The sequence below is a fragment of the Hydra vulgaris genome, chromosome 13, assembly GCF_038396675.1.
Source record: "Hydra vulgaris chromosome 13, alternate assembly HydraT2T_AEP".
Taxonomy (NCBI): Eukaryota; Metazoa; Cnidaria; class Hydrozoa; order Anthoathecata; family Hydridae; genus Hydra; species Hydra vulgaris.
Window position 1 is genome coordinate 23698845 of NC_088932.1, and position 23728 is coordinate 23722572.

The 23728-nt window shown below is 26.9% G+C and overlaps 2 protein-coding genes across 2 annotated transcripts in view; both read left to right on the forward strand.

Moving 5' to 3' along the window:
- Positions 1 to 18986, forward strand: part of LOC100210997 (uncharacterized) — a 31794-nt gene extending 12808 nt beyond the window's left edge. Inside the window, exons 3-7 of the mRNA XM_065816583.1 lie at positions 2330 to 2504; positions 4748 to 4898; positions 9417 to 9716; positions 18295 to 18444; positions 18640 to 18986. Of these exons, the coding sequence (XP_065672655.1) occupies positions 2330 to 2504; positions 4748 to 4898; positions 9417 to 9716; positions 18295 to 18444; positions 18640 to 18960 (1097 nt within the window). The 3' untranslated portion in view covers positions 18961 to 18986. The remainder of the gene's footprint in view (positions 1 to 2329; positions 2505 to 4747; positions 4899 to 9416; positions 9717 to 18294; positions 18445 to 18639) is intronic.
- Positions 18987 to 21397: 2411 nt separating this feature from the next.
- LOC100204348 (DIS3-like exonuclease 1) overlaps positions 21398 to 23728 on the forward strand; it is a 55531-nt gene continuing 53200 nt past the window's right edge. The window contains exons 1-4 of the mRNA XM_065816617.1: positions 21398 to 21560; positions 21645 to 21694; positions 23028 to 23105; positions 23226 to 23377. Of these exons, the coding sequence (XP_065672689.1) occupies positions 21431 to 21560; positions 21645 to 21694; positions 23028 to 23105; positions 23226 to 23377 (410 nt within the window). The 5' untranslated portion in view covers positions 21398 to 21430. The remainder of the gene's footprint in view (positions 21561 to 21644; positions 21695 to 23027; positions 23106 to 23225; positions 23378 to 23728) is intronic.

The window sequence follows — 23728 nt, forward strand, 5'->3', positions numbered from 1 at the left end:
TGGAAATTGCAAAAAGGCACGATAAAATGCTGACATCATATTGGAAAAAAGATTTGTGGTTAGACGACTTAAAATACAACCTTGTCTCATTGGATGGAGTCTAAAAAGTGTGGCAAAAAAAGGAGAAGTTTATAAATTGAGTTATTTGTGAGGAAGTGTAAAGTATGAAGGAGGAAATGTGATCTTTTATGGTAGTATGAGTTGGAAAGGAGTGGGGAAGTTTACATTTATTGATGACAAAATAAATGCTACAATTTGTTGTGAAATTTTCCAAGCCAACTTGCAACCATCTACTGAATTAGATTTAGGAAAAATAGAGAATGGAAAACGATTTCATTCTCCAACAGAATAACAATCCAAAACATATCAATAAGAAAACGAAGGTGTACTTTGACACAAATAACATCAATCTTTTAGAATGGCTGTCTCAAATCCAGACTTGAATCCAATAGAAAATTTGTGGTATATTTTGAAGAGAAAAAATGTTGATTGAGTATTTAGACGCAAAGGCCAATTCATAATAATGTTCACTTCAGTTATAATGAATGCATGAGATAACGGGTGATGCGGAAGTTATCGGACAAAATAAAAACGTCAATAACTTATTTATAAATAAAAAAACAAACTACTATTATATTTTTTTTAAATAAAGCATTTATCTTTTAATAAAAATATATTTTTTATATGAAAAAACACCACCATCTGCAATTGATCTCAATTTTGCTCTGAAGCCTTTCATATGCGACTGTAAAAAGTTTAAATCAATTTCTTGTAGTTTTAGTTTAATGCAATCAATTAAAACTTGCTCTGTTGAAGCTTGCCAATCTCAATCTCCTTCTGTGCCAAATGTCCCCAAAAATTGGGGGCATTTGACACAGAAGGGGATTGGATTCTTTATCAACGTATTTATAGACATATTAGTCCATCTAATTTAGAGAATCTTTAGAATAATGAGAACTTGCTAAATCTGGCCAAAATAAATAGTTAAAGTCTCCATGATACTTGTGAATAAATGGAAGAAGTTGTTTTTCTAAACATTCATTAATATAGATTGATGAATTGATTGCTACAGCCTTGGAAGTGCGAAACAATGGCTCGGACATACCACGGTCAGATATGGCTATCCACATTAATAATTTTTTTGGAAATTTCTCTTTTCCTATAAAACGAACACTTTCTGGGCATGTCTTTTTGTTGTTTGTGTAGTATCCAGAATTTCCAGGCATGTTGTCCCCTACAAAACAAAAGTTTTTTTCGTCATCAATGACTAGAAGCGATTTTGTGTTATAGAGTTGGTTAACTAGTTTCCTGCTTCTTTTCTTTGCCTTTATTTGTTGTTCTATTGTGTATTTTGGAGTCTTTTCACGTTTTCTATATTTAATATTCATTTTTTTTTAACTGACGACCAATTGTTGATTGATTTACACCAAATTTAATACCTATTTTTCTCTGGCTGACCCCTTTTTGATTGTTGACAAGTCTCGTTAATTCGGCTTTTTTTTCTCTAGTCCAGGATGTCGGACGACCAGGGTGCTTTCTATCAGAAAACGATTGAACAGTTTTAAGTCTTTTTAGGTTATCATATATTGTACTTCGAGCAAATCCTTCCTTTTGAAAATGATTTACGATTTTTTTTTTTTTATATTAGGTTTATTTACAAAAAACATTTTTAGTCGCTTTCGAAAAGATTCTTGTTCAGCTGCATTTAACCTCATTTTAAATAATTGTGTTTCAAATAATAAAGTTTATATTTTATAGAAAGTTTATGCCTATGCATAAAACCACAAAAACTAATTATTATGCTCAAATAATGAAATTAGGATTTGTCCAATAACTTCCGCATCACCTGTTATAATAACAACAAAAGAGACCTAAAATTTGGTCAGTTCAATGCCAAATCGTCTAGCTGATGCCATCAAGGCCAAAAGAGGCCCCACTTGATTCTAATTTTTATGGAATTAGATCAATTTGACATTTTTTTTGAACTGTTCAATTATTTTTTTTGCAGTCAGTTTTTTGCACTATTAGATTAATTGTGTAAAATTCAGTAGGTTTGAAAAGTAATTAATTCACCAATACACAAATCAGATCTTAAAACAATACTTGATAAGATATCTAAAAAAAAAATATTTTAATTTTAACAAAAAACTCATTTTTTTGATGCAATTATACATATATATGTAAATATATTTAATATTACATATTTAGCTATGCAATATGATATTATGCTGAAAATGTAGCTGTAAGGGCTTCAGTACATAAATTATACTGTTGCACAAGCACTACATAATTCAAAAAGTCATTGTTATCATTTGTGTTTTTAACTTAGGTTTGCTTCCAAGGTCACACAACTACTGCAGTAAACCAATAGCTCTTGTTATAGCTCCTACTAGGGAACTTTGCATTCAAATAGAAGAACAAGCAAAAGCACTTTCTAAGTCTATACCAAATTTTTCAACAGCATTGCTTATTGGTGGGAATCCTCTTCCGATTCAATTGCACAGGTATTTTGTTTAAATAGTTAAATCTAGAAATCAAGTAACACTTGGAAAAGTATTAGAAGTAGAAGCTTTTAAACCAAATTTATTTTCTTTTAATTTATATATTCCAAAGTATTTACAGTTGATTATCGAATATAAAAAAATCTAGTTGGAATGGAAAATTAATCTTATAATGTTATAACATTATAATCAAGTCATCTTAATGAATTACCGCCATTCCATTTTGATAAATTACTACTATTAAATTATGCAACCAAATCTTAACACTTCTTCCACTCTGTTTAAACTAAGCAGGATTTTTTTATAATTGAAATGCTTGTTGGACATTTAGTTAACAATAACTTTTTTATTACTTTATACTATTTATTTGATGTCTGTTGTATGTAATTTTTTTCCTTTTACGAAAAAGTTTTTTTACTTCTTGAAGAAAGATTTTAATAAGTTAATTAATTGATTAATTATACTGACACTTTATATTCCCTTTTTTAAAGTTGATATCAGATTTTATTCGATCTACTGTCTATTGTATGTACTTAAATTTAGACTCTTATTAATAAAATGTTTGAAGTTGCATATATAATATATAAGGTATTTTATTTATATATATATATATATATATATATATATATATATATATATATATATATATATATATATATATATATATATATATATATATATATATAGATAGATAGATATATATAGATGTTGAAGATCAAGGGTTGAATTAAGCGATCGCGATTTGCAATATCTAGAAAAATATCTGGTCTTCAAAATTTTGGTTTATGCAAAATGCATACTTTGTTTTCAAGGGGCAAATTAACTTAAATTTGCCCCTTAAAAGTGCCCCTTGTAGTCATAACGACTACAAAAGTAATAACACTCTAGCTACTAACTGCATTAGAAAAGTAATAAAACTATAATAGTGTTATTACTTTTATAACGCACTATTATAATTCATACTGTGTTCAAACAACATATGTTATTATAATTCATACTGTGTTCAAACAACATATGTTATTATAATTCATACTGTGTTCAAACAACATATGTTATTATAATTCATACTGTGTTCAAACAACATATGTTATTATAATTCATACTGTGTTCAAACAACATATGTTATTATAATTCATACTGTGTTCAAACAACATATGTTATTATAATTCATACTGTGTTCAAACAACATATGTTATTATAATTCATACTGTGTTCAAACAACATATGTTATTATAATTCATACTGTGTTCAAACAACATATGTTATTATAATTCATACTGTGTTCAAACAACATATTTCAACTTTTAATTGAAAAGTAGAAAAGCATCTAGAAAAATATTCAAATAATAATTAAAACTTTAGGAACTTAAATTAATACGTACTTGAACAAAAATTTAAAATACAAAATGATAAAGTTTTTATAAAGTTTATTATTTTGAAAAATGTTACTCATGTTACCCATAAAAAAATACGCGTAATTATTAAAATCGACCGATTAAAAATTTTTATTGGGTAATTTTAAAATTAGCGCCCGTTTTTATGGACCATTAGTAACTTTTTAGAAATGCTAAGCGTTTCTTATAAAGCACGTATTTGTTTTATTTCCTGAATTTACTATCCACTATATTTTATCCACTATACTTTTAATTTACTATCCACTATTTTTTATCCACTATATTTTTAATTTACTATCCACTATATTTTTCTAGATGTTTTTCTACTTCAGTTAAAATTTGGGATTACTTATGTTGTTTGAACAAAGAATGAATTATAAAAGTTAAAAGTGCGTTATAAAAGTAATAACACTATTATAGTGTTATTACTTTTATAATGCAGTTAGTGACTAGAGTGTTATTACTTTTGTAGTCGTAAGTTTATTGTTTTGTTTTGTTTTTATTTATTTTATTATTATTATTAATTTTTATTTTTATTTGCTAACAAGTTTAAGCTAATTTGAAAACAAAGTATATGGTTTAAATTTTGAAGACTAGATATTTTTATAGATATCACAAATCGTGATGGCTTAATTCAATCCTTTTATATGTATATATACATATATATATATATATATATATATATATATATATATATATATATATATATATATATATATATATATATATATATATATATATATATATATATATATATATATATATATATATATATAGTATTTAATGAAGTATACATGTAAATAGTATAAACTTGCATTTAAACCAACTTTAGTATTCACATTTCTGTTACAGATTAAAACACAAGATTCAGCTAGTGATTGGCACTCCTGGAAGACTCAATGATATTCTGCAAAACCATAAAGATTATTTATGCTTTGATCAAATAAAAATAGTTGCTATAGACGAGGTAGATGTTATGCTACACATGGGATTTGAAAATCAGGTATTAATATTATATACACATATTTTGAGCAGTTATTCTAAATAGATTTTTTTTGTTTCTGTATTTATTGGTCATGGCATTAAACTGATTATCTATTGGGTAGGTAAGATTGTAGCTATATAGGCAACATTCCTAGAAAAAAGGAAAGTATTATGATATAAACCCCCAATTTAATTCTGCGTACAGGTAGGGGTGAACCTTAGATGGTAGTTCGCCTAGTTGAAGTATCACAAAAAAAATCACTGCTGATCTGTAAATAATTATTTTTAGTTACTGACTTATTTGTTTGTTGTATCAATCTTAAGTCACTCATTTGAATAATTAGTAATGATGTGTTATCGAACCATAGCTATAATTATATATAAATTATTAATTGTAATTTATTATCCGCAACTACGCTTATTGATTGTATTTTAATACATAGATTATTGTATACTATTATTTTATTAACTTTTAATATTGCTAACACGTTATAAAAATTAAATCCAAGTACCTAAAGTGATATAGAAAAAAACATGTAAACAATTTTTATCTTCTGTTTATGATGGGGATGAGTATTTTCAATAAAAATACTCATTTTGGGCAGTTTTTAACTACTTCTGTTTATTTTCTTATAGAAGACCTCCTAAAAAAAGACTTAAGGGGCTAGCAGAAAATTTTTGTTGACTAGCTTGCACCTTTTCTTAGGCATAGGTGTAAACATGTATTACATTGATTAGAGTGATGAACACTGGATCTTTTTGACTCTACTTCTAAGTTGTTGTTTTTTTTTTTGTGCTTTTTTGGTAGTGCCTATGGTATTCTTTCTATTACTTCTTAATGAGGGCAAAGCTGAGGCTGTTGTTCCATAACTTATAAGTTTTCCATAACTCTGTGGTAGCTCTAAGAGAGGTTGGTTCAATCAGCAGGTGTAAAATATTTGTGTATTAACAATGCTATGTTGTGCATAAATGATGTTCCTGTTAGTGTTTTAAAAGAGCCTTTACTTATTTTGATTTACTTTGGGTTGATTAGCTGGACAGAGACTACTGCATAGTTGTTGCTATAGGTGTCATGTGTTATCTATGACAGAATCAAGTTCTTTAATGATTCAAACACATGACTAAAAAGCTGAAAATATTAAACATAGAAAGCCATTACCTCTATAGATGGTCACCTTACTTATTGTACTAAAAGATATCTAATATTTCTATTGTACTTGAGCATTAAAGACAAATAAAGGTTTCACGATTAGTACAATAAAACAATTGTTTTTATTTTTAGTGGGTGAAATGCTGATTGCATCAAATAGTGGCCATTTTAGAGTAACACTCGTAATCAGAGTTCCTAATACAAGTTGTGCTCAATAGCTGTTGATTGTTTTAACTAACAGAAATTTTGCTCCACTAAAGTTTGCTTCTGTGACCAGGATAGCAATACTTTTATATTTTTGATTTGTATTAAATATTGAAATTTTTTTTTTAGATTTTTGCCAGATTGCTGAAATTTTTTCGTAAAGTCTGAGTATTTCCCAGAATATTCTAGAACTTTCATGAAACCTTTAGAACTTTCCAGAAACTTCCAAGACTTTCTTGAGCATTCTTGGACTCTCCAAAAGTGGTCATACAAGTATAAAAACACAGGTGACTTGAGCCAACATTTCAATTCTTGATATTGATGAATAAAAGTATATGGAATTGTATTTGAAGAGCAATAGTTTAATTTGCATCAAGAGGTTGTTTGCATTCAGCAGATACATTTTGTTACATGTGTGGACAATTTATAAAGACAAGATCAAAAAAGTATTCTGTGAAAGCAAGTTGTAAAATATATAAGGCCTACAAAGTATCCATAGTCTCTAGGCCTTACTTTACATGTAAATATTGCAATGGAATTATCAAAATTATGTAAACAGATACCTCTCACTTAGATGTACTTTATTTTGTATGAGTTTCAATGGTTTAGATATGTGTAAAAGTTTCTGTATATATCATTGTACTATACAAAAATATGCATTTAGTATTATACCATGTATCAAGTCTTCCCAGGAAGCATGTGCGGTCGCACACCTTGTTCGTCCACGCCTAATGTAATTTTTTTAAACAACTTGACCAGGTTTTTATATAATAAGCATTTAAAGAATTTGCAGCACTATAAAGCTATAAGAAACTAGAGAATAAAACAGCAATACTCAAAGAACCGAAGACTATACAAAATTGAAAATCAAAATAAAATAAGCTAAAAAAATTGAATATTAAAAAAAGAATATTGTTGTCAAAAAAATAATATACTTAAATACTTTACTCTTTTTGTTTCCTTATTTTTAAGGTGTTTGTTATTTTCCACTACCAAAATATACAATAATATTTGTACATACTTAATATACAAATTTTTTGCGACTTTTTTTAGCCAGTATGTTAAGGAAATACTTTATAATTTGTGCTAGAAACTCAGACAATTTTTAAGTTTGTTTTTCAAATGTCTTTGCTAAACTTTGTTTTTATCAATGGACAGGAAAGCGAGAAAACTAATTGCTATTTATTTGTAAAAAAAAAATTATTTTTTTAACAAGTTTTTCATGTAAAAAAATGAAACAATGCTCTAAAATCTTGTGGGCTTGTGCATTGATAATTTACTGAACTTTTTTGACGAAATTTTTAGAAGCCTATTAAAAACTTTTTTTATATTTTTAAGTACATTTTTTTAAAACAGAGTTATGTTCATTATCTTTAGTAATTCGTTTTAATATTGGAAATTTGGCAATATAAAAGAAACAATTTCAGACATCCATCAAATGCAGTAAATACATTTATTAAAGAAAATTCTTTTATTTAACTTATTCTGTCATTACAAAATTTATTGATCAAATAATATTATTTACAAATAAATTTAAACATTCGTTTTTATGTCTTTTTGCTTTTAAACATTTTTAAAAGCAAAAAGACATAAAAATGAGTAAACAATTCACAAAAGTTCTAGCATACATAACAAATTAGTTTCTTAATTATACGTACTGATAAAAATCTTTAATAAATTGCTTATCAAAAATTTCAATTGTTTTTGTTATACTTGACGTTTTTTCTCAATACTTACATAATAGGAAAATAAGATAATAAATTCCTATTTATTTGTAAATAATATTATTTGAATAATAAATTTTGAAAAAATGTTATCTTTTATAAATCATTATAAAAGATAATGTTTTTTTCAACAATGGCTCTAAAAAAAAGAATACAAAAGTTGTATAAAAAATTTTTTTATTTGCTTTTTTTAATTATTAAAATTTCTAGTTTATTTAATTTAACTTGATATTCATTACAATTTTGTTTCCTTTTTTGAGGTTGTTTTTTTTCTTAGTAGATTAGTTTAGGTTTTTGCCGCAAATTATTGAAATTTTTTCTAAGTTAAAAGATGTGTTATAAACAAATGCTTTATAAGAAAAGATGCAACTGCCTTGGTCAGTTTGTCTAAAAAAATTACTTTAAACATAGATGAACAAGGCGTGCGACCGCACACACTTCCCTTGAACGCTTGATGTATATAAATGATGTGTATAATTTCATACCATCAAAATTATTTAATTAGTTATATGTGTTATCTTACAGCAAACAAGCATATGTGTTATTTTACAGCATACAATTATATGTGTTATGTTATGCATACAAGCATAGGTGTTATGTTAAAGCATACAAACATATGTGTTATGTTACAGGTTTGTGAAGAAAAGAGAGGCATGAAGTTTGCAATCCTGCGATTGGGGCATCAACCAACAGACTATTTAAGCAACTGCTGCTTCTGCATTTTTGAACCTGCAAAATTTGCTCAAGAACAAATGCCCCTCAAATGGTTTATCAAAACATACTTTTGTCCATTATCCCTGTACTGCACAGCTACAGACTATCTGGTCCCACTATCTCTATAAGGAATTAGACAACCTGTAAAAAAAAAAAAAACAGCAAGTCTTACAGCAATCAAAATATTTGATTGCTGTAAGACTTGCTGTAAGACTTGTTATAATCAAATGCAGGTGTGGTTGAGAAAAGAAATCCACACTTCCATAACCAGAAAGATATTAACAATCTTATCAAAAAATCTAGGTCTTTCCAAGTCAAGTGCTGAGCTTCTGACATTCATTCTCAAACAGTAGAATTTTTAGATAAAAATATCAGAGATTGGAGACAAAATGGCATCATAATTTATGGACTGTCAAGGCTGCTTCAGAAAATTTTCTTTTTTCATTGGGCTAATGTCTTAAATTTAAAGTTGAGCTCAATGTAGTCATTTTTCCACGGTCTTTAGATATAAATAAAGTATGACACTTTAAATCCTAGGACATCATCCGACAATGTAACACAAAAATTTTGTTACATAGTCTATTAGTTTAAAAAATTTTAAAATTAAATTTTGAAAATAAAATAAACATGAATAAAAGTTTAAAATTTAAATCTTTAAAGGCCTATAAACTCAACAATTTTTTTTTTTTAATTCTAGTTAAATTAAATTGAGTTTGAGTCTAAATTGAGAGATTTTTTTTTATAGATTAAATCCATTATTGATGCTGTTCCTTGGAAACCGCAAATGATGATGTTTTCTGCTACAATCCCTCTGGCTATTGAAACATTAGCTCAAAGTATGATGGAAAATCCAGTTATGGTCTCAGTTGGAATATCTGGACTTCCAAATGCACATGTTAAACAACTGGTTTTGTGGGTAGAAGAAGCCTCAAAAAGAAAAAAATTGTTTACAATTTTAAATGACTCAAAGTACTTTACCCCACCTATGCTGATATTTGTTGAATCAAAGAAAGGTGCAGATTTACTCTGTGATGCTTTGACTCAGGTTTAAAGAAAATATTTTTTGTTTAATTTTTTCTTCTAATAATAAATGATGTTTGATTATTATAGGTTATAAGAGATATTTTATGAGATGGTTTAGTATTGTTGGACAATTTTAAAACTGTTTTTTGTCTAACTTTTTGTTTGAAAAGTTTTTTGTTTTTTTAATATTTTGAAATTTAACTTTTTTGGTTATTTTAAACCTTTAAAATAAATATAAAGCGTGTATATTGTGTGTATTAGCTTTATGTTCCAAAAATAATTATTTTACATTTATTTTTATTTATTTGTATTCTTCAGTTAAAATTTAATTATACTTATTATTTCAGTTTTATTTATAAAAAATATAGCAGATATATGTAAACTATATGTGTGATTAGTTTCATTAAGAAGGTCAGCTTTTTATATAAACATGAGAAAACCTTAGCATGCTTTCTCTCTTTTTGGTTATTTATGGTATTTTTTTTTTTTTTTTTATCAATAAACAGTTTATCATTCAATCAGTTCTAATATCTGGTTAGTATTTATTGTCATATCATTTATTCAGAATTGTCATTATCAGTTAACATCTCACAACAAAAGATTTGTTAAAGTAGATGGGTTGCATTGGATACTAATGGGACCAAATAACTTGAAAATCAAGCAGAAAATATTTAATTTTTGAACAACCAGATAATAGGAGGGTTATACTATTGGAGATAGGAGTTATACTTACTCTGTAGTTAAAGCAGTCTTGACAGATACTCTGTGAAAGGATTGGTCTTTAAAATAACTCTGTGAAAAGATAAAAATACCATGTAAAAGCACTAGTCTTTAAAATTAACTGGAGCAGTTAAAAAAGGCGAATTTAAAAAAATTGTTTTTAACTAGTGAGAGAATATTAAATTTGAGAATGATTTCCATACTTTAGCTGCTACAAGCAGTTAATGACATTGTATTTGTACTTTTTTCTTTTTATTCTGATTCACTCCCAACAAGACTGCAAGTAACTACTGTTAAGTTAGAAGTTACTAGAAAAAAAGAAATTGAGTTATTGAGTAAGGAAACAGTTAACAGACTTGTTGAAGTTGAAAGTTGAAGGTTGTATGAGTCAGGAATAAATGATGATGGGAGTTCCAAGAGTTAAAGTGGCGGGAAAAAAAATGGAGGAATAAAAGTTTTTAGAGCATGCAAGGACATATACAGTAAACAAATGAGACTTTGTTGAATAACGAGTCAAACAAAAATGAGTTTTAGTTGATTGAACTAGAGATGATAGCTCCTTTAAGCAGCGTTTATGATAGTATTTTGTAGAAAAGAGAAAGAGATGCAACTTTACGACGATGGGAAAGAAGTTCAAGCTTAGCAGATAGCGTGGGCCCAACTATGTTTACAATGCATTTTTGGACCTTGTTTAAAAGAGAAAGAGTGTCATTAGAAGAACAGGCCCAAATATGACAACAGTATCTCCTATTTGTACCTGTATCCCATACAGGGATGAATAAGAGATTTGTAGAGGTAGAGAATGAATCAGGAGTAAAAAAATGGCACGCACAATAAAGAAAGCAAGTTTTGCGTAGTAACCGACCAGGGTTTGACCGAGGCCGCGTTCGAAAAAATATAGCTGGGGCCAGATTTGTAACCGGGGCTACATAACCATTTATACATCTTAAAGTATATTTTTTAAATTCAAGATTCATGTTATATTTTGTATATATGTATATATAAGCATCATTATGATCAACATGATCTTCATAATCATCATTACTATCATCATAATCATGATGATGATCATCATTGTTTTCATTATAACAATCTAGAGCATTTTCTTTTTTTAACTAAAGCTCATTAATACAAGGCACTCTCTTCAAGTTTTCTTACTGCTACCACTATCATTTTCTCCTGAAGCTGCTACCTCTCTATATACTAATACCTAAATCACTTTAATCTTTTCTAACAAATATCGTTTGATGCAATGTTTTTTCTAATCTGTCTAAGATTATCCATCCTTTTTTTGTCTTGCTAGAGTCACACCACACATCTATCTTATCCTCTTTCGACAAATACTACACCATATAAATACTTATATAAATTTGAAAGGATATTATATGCCATATAATATTTATAAAAATATGAAAGGATATTATATGCCAGCATCTAAATAAATAGCAAACATATATGTTTGTATCTGTAATATGAATGCATAAAGTGTATCTTGGAAGCTTTTATTCCTTCTGGAATAAAAGTTTGGAAGCTTTTATTCCTTCTCTTCAATTTTAAGTTAACCGTCATTCTACTCCACAATTTTCACTATCTTGAGCAGTTGCTTTATTAAACATTAATCATTTTTTTAATTTTTTTTTTACAAAAATATCTCTCCAAGAATAAATGTTCTTTTATTATTCCGAAAAGCCAATGTAAAAAGATCCTGTTTGATGTTGAGCTCAGTTATTCTCAGTTTACTTAATCTTGTATCTTATGATATGATATCAAAAGTCTCTAGAACCTAACCTCATATTAACATATGAGGTTAGGTTCTAGAGACTTTTGAGTAGTCTTCAACAGTGTCATTAACTAAAGTAAGTGTAACATTTAATCTCTAATTCGTGGTACTGATCTTTTTTAAATTTTTTTGAATAAAGCAGAGTTATTTGCAAAGAAATAACTGACTGCAGTATTAAAATTATTCTTTAAGACCTACACTCTTCCTTATTTCAAGTAACTTTAAGGGTACCACAAGGTTTTATCTTTTCTCCTGTATTGTTTCTTATCTACAATAACGATCTTCATGAAAATTTTACATCTAAAGTGGCTCTATTGCTGACAACTCAACTTTATACTTTTGTCTTGACAAAAAGTCTTCACTTTTTGATTGCTTAGAACAAGCAGCCGATTTTAAATCTGATCTCCCTTCTGTAACAGCCTAGAGCTTGCAGTGGCTTATGGATTTGAATACTGGATTTAAAATTCACAATTTTTGTTAGACAACAAAACTCATTTATCTACTGCAAAAAAATATTGCAATATTGTTGGCACTCCTATATTGACAAATAACAACCCTCTTACTCTCAGACAAAGCTTAAAAGCAAATTGTAAATGTAATTAGACCTGCTTTATCTGCCAAGCTTGAGTCACTCCCATTGTTGTAAGGCTGCATTTCTTTTTTTTTCTACAAATACTATCATGGTTAATGCTCAAATGAATTATCATCTCTATAATGATAAGCCAAAACTCATTCTTGTTTGGCTTCTTATTCAACAAGTTACATCCTTTTACTGTATCTGTCCCTTTATGCCATAAAAACTTTTATTAATCTAGTTTTTTTCCTTGAACATCAAAAAAAACTTATAACTCTTACCCATCTTCATGTTTTCCTTTTTTATACAACCTACAACCTTTTAAGTATTCAGCTATACGATTCCTAGCATTTTAACTTATTCTCTATTTTAAAGTAACTCATAACTTAATAGTGGTTGCTTGCAATCTTGTTGGAATTAAATTAGAGTTTGAAAATATGTAAATATATGCCAGTATTTAATAATATTATATAATATATAGCATAAAATTTTAAAATATTAAGTATTATAATTTTTTTCTAGCCACAGCTATCAACCTCTGCTAAGTCTTACAATTTTGTTGAGGCCGGGGCTGGGGCTGGGTTTGCAAAAAGTTTCATTTTTAGCCAGGGCCCCTGTCACTATCTAACATCAATTCTTGGTCAGAACCCCCTTAGGGAGAAATAGGAGAAACTAAACACAAGCTAGGACACAAGACAATAATCAAGGAGTGAAGGTAAATGATTAAGGTTGTCAGGAAAACGAGTCACAAAGTCAACAGGCTTTAATGCTTGCAGGGTCAGGGTGGTTTTAGAGCCAAGTCATTCAATGTGATGAGCATTCAAGTCAACAATAGTAACAATATTTCCATAGGGGTAAAGAGTGAGGACATGGTCAAAAGTCTTGGGAAGAATGATAAAGAAAAAAGAGAAAGGTGATAGAGTGAAGAGGTGCTAAGCAGAAGCACATAAAAGAATGGTCAAATGATTTGAACTTGATTTCATGACAAATAGGTAAATTGATGCATATGTATACCCCCAATGTGACTATTGGTATCATTGCAAATCAAAGGGTAGTACCCATCAATACTGAGATCAGAAGAAGCAAAATTTAAATTAGTCTCACTAAGAGCAAGCAAAGGTTGCTATGCAGACCACGAATATTAGTAAAAGACATGTTAAAATAGTTAGGCAGTGGGGATGGTTTTTTATGTTTAATATATGTGGTTACTTTCGGCATAATTTAAGTTTAAAGAGAACTTGACTCATTCATAGATAGAACACCGCCTCCTAAGCAATAAACTATGCAATTTTCTCAGTCCTGTTAACTCTAAGTTGTAACATAGGGCTCCTTATGTGACATTGACAATGCCCACCAAAAGCATTAACAGGGACACCATCCATGCACAACATGGCACTGTTAATACTCTGGTATTTTGCAGGTGTTGATGTAATAGGCCACTTTGAGATACCACAGAGTTTAGGAAATCTTACTTCCAGATGGCCTCAGAAGCATTAAACTGAGTTTTAGAGCTGTACCCTCATTAGGAGATAACAGAAAGAGTTGCATAGCTACTAAAAAGGACGCAGTTTTTTACTTCATAATTAAAAGTAAATACGAGTACTGTAATTCCTTCTTTACCAATGTTGCTTATCTGGTCAGCATTAGCTCACAGACCTCTTGGTTTTTGAGCCAGAATTCTAACCACTGCACCACAGCTGCTGTGGAACCTTTTTTTATAATAATTACTTGTGTTCAAAAGCATAATAATATGCTACTAACATTTTTACAACACAAACACAAAATAAGCTTTAAAAAAATTGAAAACAATATATATATATATATATATATATATATATATATATATATATATATATATATATATATATATATATATATATATATATATATATATATATATATATATATATGGTCATCACCAAGTTCTCTAAATCTATCATTTACTAATATTCGTGGTCTGCAAAGTAATTTTTTTTTTTTCAGTTTTATCTCTGGCAAAGTTCACCAGACCTACTTACTCTTTGTTAGAGTGGCCTAGGCATCTACATTGGTAAAAATTCACCTATTCGTCTGAAAACTAGGTTTGAATTTACAGACTATTCTTTTATGTGCCTTCATTTAGCACCACTTCACTCTATTGCCTTTCTTATTGTTCTATATTGCTGTTCTTTATCTCAAGACTGCACTCTTTTCGATGTTATTTCTGATCAAAATGACGAAGCCCTCTCTCTTTATCCTTCAGCCAATATCGTTGTTGTTGGTGACTTCAATGCTCATCACACTAAATGGTTTGGCTCTAGAGTCAGTGACTCTGTTGGCATTAAGGCCCACAACTTTTGTTATTCACAATCTCTAATACAAATAGTTAACTTTCTAAATTCCATTCCAGACCATCTAAATCATTTACCTTCTCTACTTAGCTTATGTTTTCTTTCTGATCCTAATCAGTGCTTAGTTTCTCCACATTCACCCTTAGGTGCTTCTGATCACAGTTTGATCTCTCTAAAACTATTATCTTATTCTTCTTCATCTCCCTTTCACCTCTTACAACTACTTTAAAGCTGATTGAGTCTCTTTCTGTAATTTTCTTAGTGATGGCCCCTGGGTAGAAATTTGTCTTCCTGCTGACAAATGTGCTTCTTACATAACTTCTTGGATTCAGGTTGGCATTGAATACTTTATTCCCTCTCAATGATTCCAAGTCAAACCTCACTCTTCTCCATGGTTTTCCTCTCATTGTGCTGCTGCAATATCCAATCGTAACCATTACTTTCATATCTACCAGCAAAACAATTCTCCAGAAAACAGATGCTGCTTATTACTGCTAGAAACCATTGTAAGAAGGTTTTGTCTAATGTCAAAGCCTGCTATTGTCAAGTCACAAGATCTCGTATTTTATGTAAAAAGTTATGCTCTCATGTCTGGAGAATCTTTAACAATATCTATTACAAGTGCAAATCTGTTATTCTACCTCTCTTGTTTATGGTTCAGATTTTGTCACCTCACCAAAAGACAAAGCTGAATTGTTTGCTAAGAACTTATCATCAATATCATCTCTTGATTCCACTAGTCGCATTCTACCTATTATAACCAACAAACAGGTTAATTTATTGCCTGACTTTTGTATCACTTAAGCTTTTGTATTTAATGAGATTTTCTGCTTAGACTCTTCTAATGCTTGTGATTTGGACAACATACCTGCTATAGTCTTGCAGAAGTGTTCCCCGGAGCTGTTGTCTATACTTTCAAAACTTGTGTTGAAAAGTTGACTGAAAAGAATCTGTTATCCCTATTTTCAAAAATTCTGGAGAGCAATCTGACTTGTCTAACTACTGTCCCATTAGACATCTAATTATCATAAGCAAGATTTTTGATTCTTTAATTAACCAACACTTAATCTTGAATCTAATAACTTAAGTTCTGATCATCAATATGGATTTCAATCTTCTCCTTCTACTGCTGATTTGTTAATAGTAATTACTGATAGGTTTTATAGTGCATTAGATAGATGTGGAGATGCTAAAGCTATTGCTCTCAACATTTCTAAAGCTTTTGATAAAGTTTGGCTTGCTGGTCCACTCCATAAGTTCTCTTCTTATCGTGTATTAGGCAATCTTTAAGATTATTAAATCTTTTCTTACAAATCATTGTATAAAAGTTTTCCTTGATGGACAGCACTCTTCCTGGTATCATTTAACTTTAGGGTTCCTCAAAATTCTATCCTCTGACCCATACTCTTTAATTTACATTAACAATCTCTCAGACAAAATCATCGTAATGTTGCTTCTCTTTCTTATTTCTATAAATACAATAAAGGGCACTGCTCTAAGAGCTAGCGTCTATTGTGCCATCTACTAAAATTTATTTTCATGTAATATTCATTTATTTAAGTCTCATCCTTTTATTTTGACTATTCCTAAGTACTCCAAAAATTCAATTTTGTCTAGTTTATTTCCTCGAACATAAATCTTTTAGAATTCACTTCCATCATCTTTTTTTCCTGATTCATATAATTTGCTATCTTTTAAGTTGTCTGTTAATTGTTATCTTGCTCTATAAATTTCATTTTTTCTTTGTTGTAAATTTCATTTTTTATGGTTGTTGCTTGCAGCCTTGTTGGAAATGAAAATGTTTAATTTATATATATATATATATATATATATATATATATATATATATATATATATATATAATAGTTATATATACACATATGCATATATATATATATATATATATATATATATATATATATATATATATATATATATATATATATATATATATATATATATATATATATATATATATATATATATATATATATATATATATATATATATATATATATATATAGAACCCTTAGATGTTGTCCGAAAGTTTTTTCCATATTTTGTTGACAAAAAGTAAAAATTAAAATGCAAGACCGGAATTTTTTTTTTTTTATTAATGATAGACTGCCTGCCCCAACCAAACCCTCAGTCGATGTAGCAGCACTCCCTTGCGGGTCAGGCTATTTGTCAGTCGATGTAGCAGCACTCCTTTGCGAGTCAGGCTATTTGTCAGTCGATGTAGCAGCACTCCCTTGCGAGTCAGGCTATTTGTCAGTCGATGTAGCAGCACTCCCTTGCGAGTCAGGCTATAAAATAGTCGATGTAGCAACACTCTGCGCATGATTTACAGTAAAAAAAATAAAAATAAAAACATTTTATTAAAAAAAAATAAAAATAAAAACATTTTATTAAAAAAAATAAAAATAAAAACATTGTTTATGTTGTTAAAAACATTCAGAATGTTTTAAAAACATTCAGAATGTTTTTAAAAACATTCTGGTCAATTAAATTTGCGTTTTTGTGGTTTTTTTATATAACAATTAATTTGTAATTAAATTAATGGTTTTGACTTTCTTCCAACACGAAAATGTTGGACGAAAGTCAAAAGTAATTAAAAGTGACGTATGTGTTGGCGTAAGAATCACTTTTTTCCTTCCGCTCTTCCCAAAGACAACAAACTATAGATCTATATATATATATATATATATATATATATATATATATATATATATATATATATATATATATATATGTATATATGTATATATATATATATATATATATATATATATATATGTATGTATGTATGTTTGTATGTATGTATGTATATATAACTTAATGTAATTTTGCTCAACTGTTTTGAAAAAGTAAATTTAGCAGTTGTTTTTTTTTTTGCGTTTCTTAAAAATTATAAAAAATGATGAATGCAATTGAAACAATGAGAAAAAAATAATCTATTCAATTGCGAATAAAATTTCCAATTGTATTGATGTGAGACTAAAGGTTTTCAATTAAAATGTTATAATAATTTTTATAAATAATATGTTATAAAGATTAATATAATTTTTAATTATTTTTAATTTTAATTTTAAATTATTTTTATTTTTAATTTTAAATATCTTTAAGTTATTTGTATAGAATAAGTGAATTTTTTACTATATAAAAGTTTTCTTCATGTGAGTTATTTTTTATTTAGAAATTTTCCTTAAAGTGTGAATCCATGCATTCAGATAAAACACAATCAGAGCGAACTTTGATAGTAAACAATTTTTTAACTGGGTCATTTGACATTCTTGTATCCACCAATATCTTAGGTCGTGGAATAGATCTTCCAAATGTGAGACAGGTTAGTCAATTTTTCTTGAAATAATTTACAAAAATTACAAAATAAAAAAAATAAAAGTTGTATTAGTTATTAAAGTTGTAAGTTATTTTAGAAGAATAATTTACTAAAATAAAAACATTATTATCAAATTTTATTGTGTACTATTATAAAATATTTGTATTATTAATTGTTAATACACATTATTTTATGCACTAGGTACTATTGTTTGATTTCCCAAATTCTATTGAAGAATATGTTCACCAAGTAGGGAGAGCTGGACAATTGCATTCTTATGGCTTGTCGATTGCCTTTATTAATAATTCTAATAAACATATTTTCCTTGATCTAAAAGAACTTTTTGAAACAACAAAAGGCAATTTACCTTTTGAAATATTAAGTTCACCTTATTTGCAAACTTTGAGAGAAACTCGAATAAAGTTGTATAAAGAAGGAAAGTTAAAAAGAAAGCATGGAATTGATGAAGACCTTAATTCACAGAATTTATTACAAATATTGACCAAGTCTTGCAAAAGATAATTACAAGAAATTTATATATATATGTGTATATATATATATATATATATATATATATATATATATATATATATATATATATATATATATATATATATATATATATATATATATACTTATTTATTTACATTTATACACACACACACACACACACACACACACACATATATATATATATATATATATATATATATATATATATATATATATATATATATATATATATATATATATATATATATATATATATATATATTTATATATATATATATTTATATATATATATATATAAATATATATACATATTTATTTGTATATTGTTTTATGTAATTTAGTGTATTTGTTTTTAATTTATATCTCATTAAAAAAGTTTGTATAATGTCAAATTCTTATTAAAAAGAGTGCCATTTTTAAAGATTTTAATTTTTGGAAAACTGATCCCATAAATTAGAATTTTTAACTTCAAACATAATAATTTTGTTGTGGCATTTGTAATTATTTTTATTATTAGTTTGTTTGTGTTGTTTTTTATATAGAAATTCATTGCTTATGCTGCAAGCAGCTTTGATTTAAGTTGAACGTCAGAATTTAAGGCTGTTTATGAGCAAGACAACTTCTTACTGAAAAACAAAGCTGCACATTTATGAAGCAGGTAAATGCAATGAGGAGAAAGAATTCCAAAGTGCTAATATAGGTTTTAAACATAGATTTATAATTGCTTTTAAGAACAAAGAAATTGTAAGTGTTAAAAGATGTACCTTAAAAAAATACCAAGTTGTACAAGAGTGAATTTTGGTGAAATAGGAAAAAGAAATGATATCTTGTTTGAGTAGTGACCATAGTAATATATGTAGAAAAGAGAAAAAGACATAACAACAGTTGCACTCACTACTATGACAAGGCCAACTATGTCCACAATGCATTTTTTCTCACTGTTTTAAAGTAATAGAGTACTATTAAAAGATCCTTTTCTAGATATTGCAATGTTGTATGTTTTTTACAACAACAAAAAAATAAGACATAGAAAATTCTTCTTAGAAACATATCGATTAAGGAAACATATCGGTTAATGTAACAGAAGTGTATGGGAGGTGTAACTGAGGTTTTAAATTTACATTATCACAATAGAATACAGCAAAGTACATATATGTTAAAGATGTTATGCCTTGACTATTGTTCCGAATGGTGTGAAATTTCCATGGATTTTTTCTAGCTCCAATAATTTCAAATCAGAAGTTATAACAAAGATAAAAATTTATAACAATTTAGTGCATTGATTAACTGCAATCTTTTCATATCGATGAAACGGCTCTGATAAATCTCTGTTAAACCTCCAACAATTCATTTCTTTATGTATTTATTTAAGCAACATTTTTTTTTTTTTTTAGTTTTTCCTGACAATCTGTTGACATAAAAAATATATGTTAAAAAAATAAAAATAGAAATAAATATCATTAATAAAATAATAATAAACCAGAAAAGTTTCAAATTCTTTTTTTTAATAAAAAAATAAAATCCTCAGTTGATGTAGCAGCACTCCTTGTATGTTTTACCTATTTAAGTTAGTTTAAAACAGTATAAAACCTTAAATAAACTAATTTAGTTCAAAACAGCACAATGCATTAAAAAAATAAAAACAAACATTCTGCATTAAAAATAAAAAAGATTCAAGTTAAGTTAGCGTTTTTGTGGTAGTTTAAAAAGGTATTTTATATCCATTTGCAATTAATTTCATGGTTTTGGCTATTTAAGTATAAAAGTATTGTTGAAAGTTATTACAAATTTATTTCAAATTTATTACAAATTATAAGTTTATTACAAATTTATTTCAAATTATAGGTTATAACAAATTTAATTTATTAAAAAACCAAAAATGTTGTTATAGATTAAATATCATGCAGCAATGCATAAATTATAAGAAATTAGCAATTGTCCTAATTTAAAATGCAAATATTGTTTTAAACTGTTTTTTTGTTTTTTTTCAATAATCTTTAGAATTAAAACTGCTACCAATATTTCATACAAAACTTATCAAATTTTTTGGGTAATTTTATTTCTGTTTCCAGCTAATGCAAAATTATGCAATGTGTAGTAGTAGATATTTTGCTGTAATGTTAGGGTTTCATATGTCACTTTGTTTTTGCTTTGTTCTTAAGTAATAATGTTTAAACTTATTTACTAATTAACTAATTTTTCATACTGAGCTTTTATAATTTTTGAGCAAGTTTATTTTATAACTTTACTGACTGTCCCAGAAAAATAAACATGAGACACTTGTAAATAATAAATATAGGACACTTATAAAAAATAAACATATGACACTTAGAAAATTTTTATGTTAATCTGGTTGATTATAGTTAAGATATTTTGAGTGTTATTAGCAATTAAGTTTTTATTTACTAATTTATATTATAGCGACTTTAATTTGTATTTTTTCAGTAATATATAAAAGTTTTAAAACTTGAAAAGTATTATGCAGAAACTTGATAAGCTTATACATTTAAAAAGGAATTCTAAGAATGTGAAAATTGTATGCGAACACTATTTGCGTAATGATATACCTTGCAAAAATGTTTTGTGCAACAGTTGTGAGAAGGTGCCAGGTATTTTGATGATTTTTTATCAATAACTTTTTTTAAATAAAATTTTACTTTATATACATTTTTTTTTAATAATAATTTTTGCAGGTAAAATGCTTACAATTGAATGCACACATTACATTGTACCTGACTGTGAGGTAACAATTTTTTTTTTTTATTGTACACAACTGTGAGGTTACAGTTTTTTTTAAGTAAATGATTTTGCTATTAAAATTTAAGCTTTTTTAAGATAAAAGATACTGGGAAAGGACAAAGGCAAAAATTAAAATACGTTAAACCTTAACATAACAAGTTTTAAGAACCGAATCATGTTATTTTTAAAATCTTTCATACATATCATATTATTTATTATATACATTTTTTAGTCTTTTAAATTACATTTATGTATCAATATTAAGCTTATATTTAAGCTATAAATGACAGCTGGACTTAAAACAAATGTTAGACATTGACGAAACTTACCTTAAATAACCATCTGATCTAGAGGAAAAACAAGCAACGTTCATGTTTGGAAAAACTTTTTATGGTATCTTACCCCTTCATGAGGCTTGTCTAAAAGATCAAATGTTCCCTGATTTCTGCTTTTAGATTTAAGCTCTTGAATTTCCTACTTGTTTGTAAAACCTTTAGAATTATATTTTAATTTATATATACATTAGGGTGGCTCTTAAAGCTACATTTTACAGAAATATCTTCTCTGACCCCCTAAAAGTGTTCTATATAATAAAGTGGCACTAAGTTTCAAATAATTCTGCATAAAAGTTATTTTAAGGTGTAGCTCAAGACCCTTAAACAACAGAGGGTTATAATATTAACAAAAAAATAATTTTTTGATAATATTTTTCAGAATAGTTTTTTTAAGGAAATATGAAAAATTTGGTGTTATTTTATTTTATATATATATATATATATATATATATATATATATATATATATATATATATATATATATATATATATATATATATATATATATATATATATATATATATATACACACACACACCAAATATAGATAAAAATAAATATATCAAATATATATAAAAAATGTATATATCATATATATTAAATATATATATTTATCAAATATTTATATTTATATTATGCACCAATGCATCGGCATCGGTTTTGGTAACCATCGGCAAATACTGATTGTTTTAAAAAATAAGTTTTTTTAATTTTGTCTTTCTATATTGTATAAAAAAATTATAATAATATTTTTTTATACATTAAAGAAACACAAAATTAAAAAAACTGATTTTTTTTATATATATATATGCATATAATATATATGTAAATATTATTATTAATATTACTGATATTTATAATGTACAAAAAGTTATTACTTGATAATTTTTTTATTTAGATTAAGTTACTGCTCAAATTTAACTCAATTGAAATTAACATTAAATTGTTTGTACCATTCACATTAAATACTTTAACAATGCAAATTTATTCTTTGTGTTGTAGGTAACGCAAGTTTATTTGGAAATTCTTGAACTAAAGCCTTTAACTGGAGTGCTGTTCATGCAAACTGTTTTAAATTATGTAAATACATAAATATATTTTTTAAAAATTAGTAAATACATAAATTTGTTTTTATTTGATTTTATATTGTGTTATTTTGTGTTGTTTTGAATAATTTTTATTTTGTTTATTAAATTTTAGATTCAACAATTAGGCAATAAAAAGCAGTACGAAAAGTTAAAGTTGCTTTTTAAAGATATAGACAAAGGATGTATTTTGTTTAACAATGAACATCATGAGGGGTGTTACATAAAGCGCTCAATAGATACAAATATTGAAATGTGGAGAATGTTGTATGTTTTTTTGTTTGCTTTTGTAATTTTTAAAATAGTTTTTCCTAATTTTACTAACTGATAACTGATTCGCTGATAACTTTTTTTTTTACAAGAGAGTTAGTCCACTACTATTAGTTGCTTTAACATGTTTTTGTTTGCTACTATTAATAGGTAAAAGAAAGCTTTTTATTATTGGTAATAACACTAACAATAATAAAACCAGTAACAGTATTCAATATAGTAGTTTGGTTGATGTAATTTTTTTGTTTGGCTGATCTAATTTTTTTCTCTTTTTAATTTAAAAATAAATGAAGTAAAATAAAATTGTAAATTTTTTGAAAATTTTCATGTTTTGAAATACAAAAAAAA